This window comes from Microtus ochrogaster, chromosome 16, assembly GCF_000317375.1.
Source record: "Microtus ochrogaster isolate Prairie Vole_2 chromosome 16, MicOch1.0, whole genome shotgun sequence".
NCBI lineage: Eukaryota > Metazoa > Chordata > Mammalia > Rodentia > Cricetidae > Microtus > Microtus ochrogaster.
This window is the reverse complement of record NC_022018.1, coordinates 7,973,363-7,977,872: the sequence shown is the minus strand read 5'-3', so window position 1 is coordinate 7,977,872 and position 4,510 is coordinate 7,973,363. Positions and strand designations below refer to the sequence as shown.

Here is a 4,510-nt window from a genome sequence, read left to right as displayed (position 1 = left end):
GAATTTGAGTAAAATTCAGACAGTAATCTAGTTCTGTGAATAGTATCAATCTCCTAGCATAACTTTTTGCCTTTAATACAAATACTTATTTTAAAATTCTTTAATGTCATATATTATGTATAATATATATACATACATACATACATAAATATACAGTGTGTACACACACCCACACACTCATTTGAGAAAGGGTCTCAAGTATACCATCCAGGCTGGCTTCAAACTTACTGTGTAACCCAGAATGACCTTAAACTTCTGATTTTCCTGCCTCTGCACTGGTCACAGACACACAGACACACACACAGGCTCAGCACACATGGTGTTGGGATTACGTACAAGCATGGAGCATCATGCCTAGTTTATGCAGCGAGAGAGATCAAATGCAGAGCTAGGCAAGCCCTCTCTACCTGAGCTACATTGGTTTGATCTCAATTTTCATCGGTTTTTTTTTTTGTTTGTCTTGTTTTGTTTTTGAGACAGGGTGTCTCTGTGTAACAGTCCTAGCTGTCCTGGAACTAGCTCTGTAGACTAAGCTGTCCTTGAACTCACAGAGAGCTACCTGTCTCTGCCTCGAGTGCTGAGATTAAATATGTGCACCACCATTGCCCAGCGATTTTCATCTTTATAATCAAGATTGTAGGTGTTTCACAACAGGTGCTGAGCTAGGTGCCAAGGAACTAAGTAACATTTGGTCCAGATAGTTAGGAAGGCACTTGTCCATACCAAAGCAATTTGCTACATGTGGCTACTGAAATTATAATATGGCTCATCTGGGTTGAGATGCGCTGGAGGGAACAGAAGGCACAAACCAGATTTTTAAGACATGGTACAAAAAGGAAGAATTCAAAATATGTCAACAATATTTTATGCTGATATACTGATACAGAAAAGGCATTGGGTAAACAAAACATATTAAAATAGATTTTACCTTTAAAAATAACAAACCCAAAACCTTGCACGGTGATGCTACAGCAATGTAAAGAGGCAGGCATGGGGTGATGCTGGACTGGATGGAGATGTGCAAGGTGCCTTATGGACCAGGGTGTTAGCCCTGACCATCTGAGGCAGAGGAGCTGATGAGGAAAGTCCCAGGTGGGGTCTCGCAGGGTAAGTCTGGGTTCCAGCACAATAAATGAGTAAATTACTGAGCAAATAGTGAGACCTGTTACGTGGAGAAGAAGGATTGGCAAAAATCTAGCGCCGAGGTAGAAGACAGGTGCTAGTATTTGCCAGGCTTCATGTTCTTCTCCCAGGCAGTCTTTAGAGCGGTGTCTGAGGGCCAATCCCCGGTTCACTTAGTAGGAAGGCAGGAGTTCATACATAAGAGGTCTAGGCTTGCAGGGGAGGCCTAGGGAAGTTGAGCTGGGATGACTAGCTACTGTGGCTTTTCCTTCATGGTCCTAAACACAGATGTGGGGACTGGAGCCCCTAGTTTTCTCTGTGTCTCCCGTGAGCTTTCCCAAAGTATGTCAGAACTCACACCTCAGCAAGCAGGAGACCAAAGCACAGAGTCACCTGAGCCCTGGCAGAAAACATTCTAGAGACACACTTTGATTACCACTACTGAAACAAGGGTCCCAAAGGAATTAGCATCTCCCTCCCACCCCGCAGGGAGGGAAAAAGAACCTCTTGCTGGGAGAAGGAAAAGCTTGAAGCCTGGTGCAGCCACAGAGGGAGCTTGTCTCCTGGGGAGGACTTCTAGCTCTGAGCACTTGCTGGAACACCAGGAAGGATGACGGGTCTGTAGAATGATGAGTCAATCACAGATGGAACCACACCTTTGCCAGTACTGCTTAGCTGACTGGCCTCTTGCCTTCTATGCGAACCTAAGCTTTGCGTCAGGAGCCCTGAACATGGACTTCTTCCTGGTGTGGCCCTACTGAATCAATCTCCTTTGTTGCCTTTCTCTATCGCTCTTGAAATGGCCTGTTGGGAGCGGGGACTGAGCTGGGTTTGTTCGGGCTGCCAGGGCCCAGGCTCACTCCAGCACCAGCACCAGCGGGATCTAAGTGGTTCCAGTGCCACTTATTTATTTATATACTGTTTATTTGTGTTGTCTTTACAGTTGGCTGTCACATGTCAGAGTATCAATAGGCAACAGAAACACTTCCATTAAACCAGAAGCAAGCCCAGGGCTGAGTATACAGAAGCAGGAGAGGGGAGGCAGGTGTCTGCTCCAGCACACGGAAGGGAGGGAGGAAAAAGAGAAGAGAGGAAAACTAAGGGATGGAGGGATACTAAGGGATGGAGGGATACTAAGGGATGGAGGGATACTAAGGGATGGAGGGATACTAAGGGACTGGAGGTCCCAGTCCTACACTTGGGGAGGCAGAACAAAACCCCTAAAACCAAACCCAGGTGGTTTCTTCAGAAGCAACAGGATCCTTGACCTTGAGGACCAGTACCTATGGGGTAACAGGAAGCAGCTGTTCCCCCAAAGAAAAAGCAGAAATGAACACACAAGAACTAAGTAGAAACTGCATGCTTGTGGGAACTTGGGGACTACTAGGAGCAGCCTAGGAAGGCAGCCAGGAGGTAGGAAGTGTGTCCCTGGGTTTATGCTGTGTTGGGGGCTATGATGCAGCTGGTGCACACAGGCAGTGCCAAGGCCACAAACGTCCGCAGTGCCAGCGCAATGATGGAGGTGTAACCCAGAGACTATCGAAGGCAGTGGCTTCGAGCTGCACCTTACAGGACAGATACACTAGTCTCCGACAGTCACGCCGGAAGAAGACTGTACAAGAGTGCAGTAGGCACTGAGCATATGGGGAAAGAGGCAGAGAGGGAGGGAGAGGGCAAACTGGAAGGGGTGAGGTGAAGTCCAAAAAAAGAAAAAGGCTTTCATTAGTTATTAGGAAAAGTTGGGGGTTTAGAACATGTAGCATTGTAAACAGATTAGGCCATCCCTTCTCACACTCTATCATATCATCTTGCTGTTTTCTTTAAACAAATCATCATTGTTAAAAAAAAAAACTTTCTTGTTAGTTTATTTCTTTTTACTGCACCCTGTTTTCATCCATTCTCCCTCCCTCTTTCTCTCTTTCGGTTTTGATTTTTGGGGGAGTGGAGGGAGGAACCCAGTCCGTCCTTGAACTCACGGCAATCTTCCTTCCTCCACCTCCTGAGGTCTGGTATTAGAGGCCAGCAGGATAGCACCCGGCCTTTTCACTGTAGCAACCCTGTTGACTTTACCAACCAATCCAGTTTATACCCACGGTCAGGCAGTTTCAATTTTAATATGGCCGGAAGGAGCACTGAATTATAAGGATACGTACTTACTTATGAAACATTATTAGTTTAACTTTAAAAATGCAAATTTTTGGTTTTATTTTTCCACTAATATGGGTATTGTTCTAGAGAACCCTTTCTTTAGCAGCTAACACATTGTTGGGCCTTCCAGCCTTCTCTTATTTCTCAGGACTGAAACTTGAAGATAGTCTTTCTCTCAAGGCGACATCACGTTTGTATAACGTGATGTATTTATCAATAAACTCCCAGCCAGACGAGCTATGTCCTATACCAGAAAGGGCAGTCTCAACAGAAACATGTAGCCACAAAGTCAGTGGTTTTAGGAGGATTAACAAGTGAATGAAGATGTGCATCGGCTTAGTGGGCAAGAGATTAAACCTTTTCGCTCCCAGGTCTTCAGCAAACAGCCTTGCATCTAGGGCAAGGCTTGCCGGCTTCTGAGTGCAGCTTGGATAACCCCAGGGACAAGGGTGCCAGTCATCCTGAATGTGATTACCGCACTACCCAGCACTAAACAGTTTCAAGGAAACTAGGTATCCGAGTAACAAACTACCCTCCCCTGGTTGGTTCTGAGCTCCTAACACGCACCTTTCAGGTCTCCATTCCCATCCTTGTCGCTGTCCTTAAAAGATCTCGGGTAGATCTGGTACATGGGACCTGCCTGCCACCAGTCAAGGCATTTTGGAGAGATGGCGATGATGGCTATGGTGGCCCCAATGAGCAGGAACACGGAAACCACGATGAGCCAGAAGAGAATCTCCCGGGGCACTCGGTAGCGAGCCTGGCCGGAGAACTGGAACAGCACCTCCTTAGGCATCCCGGCATAGGGCCGCAAGGCTTTGGGGTGGGACTCCTCTGGAGCAGGGATACTCACAGCGTTGGGCTGTGAGGTGTCCCTGGAGTCTGGGTCTGGGTCCTGCTCTGAGATGTCTTCATTCTGAACAAATCCATTATTCGTTCGACATCCCTTCATACTCATCTGGATGGAGTCTCTGTTGCTTTTATCCTCATCCATGCCTACCCTGTTACTCCTCTTTCCGGTGCTTTCCAGCAGGGACTCGGCTGAAAAGGCGGCTTGCTGAGTGCTGTGGCTTGTTAAATGAGCTTTGAATGGTTTATAAATAAACCTGGCTGGACTTTGCCCAGCCAAGGAAGAAAGAGCAAAGAGGGTCGGGGGTAAAAATTATCTTTATACCGGATGGCTGACTCAGCTACAGTAACAATACATGCAGGAGGAGGCAGCTGGGGAGGAGACAGGGTT

General features: G+C 46.9%; 1 protein-coding gene across 1 annotated transcript in view; it reads right to left on the bottom strand.

Moving 5' to 3' along the window:
- Window positions 1-4,264, bottom strand: part of Slc3a1 (solute carrier family 3 member 1) — a 35,462-nt gene extending 31,198 nt beyond the window's left edge. Inside the window, exon 1 of the mRNA XM_005354696.3 lies at window positions 3,838-4,264. Coding sequence (XP_005354753.1) covers window positions 3,838-4,264 — 427 coding nt within the window. The remainder of the gene's footprint in view (window positions 1-3,837) is intronic.
- Between the last annotated feature and the right edge of the window lie 246 nt (window positions 4,265-4,510).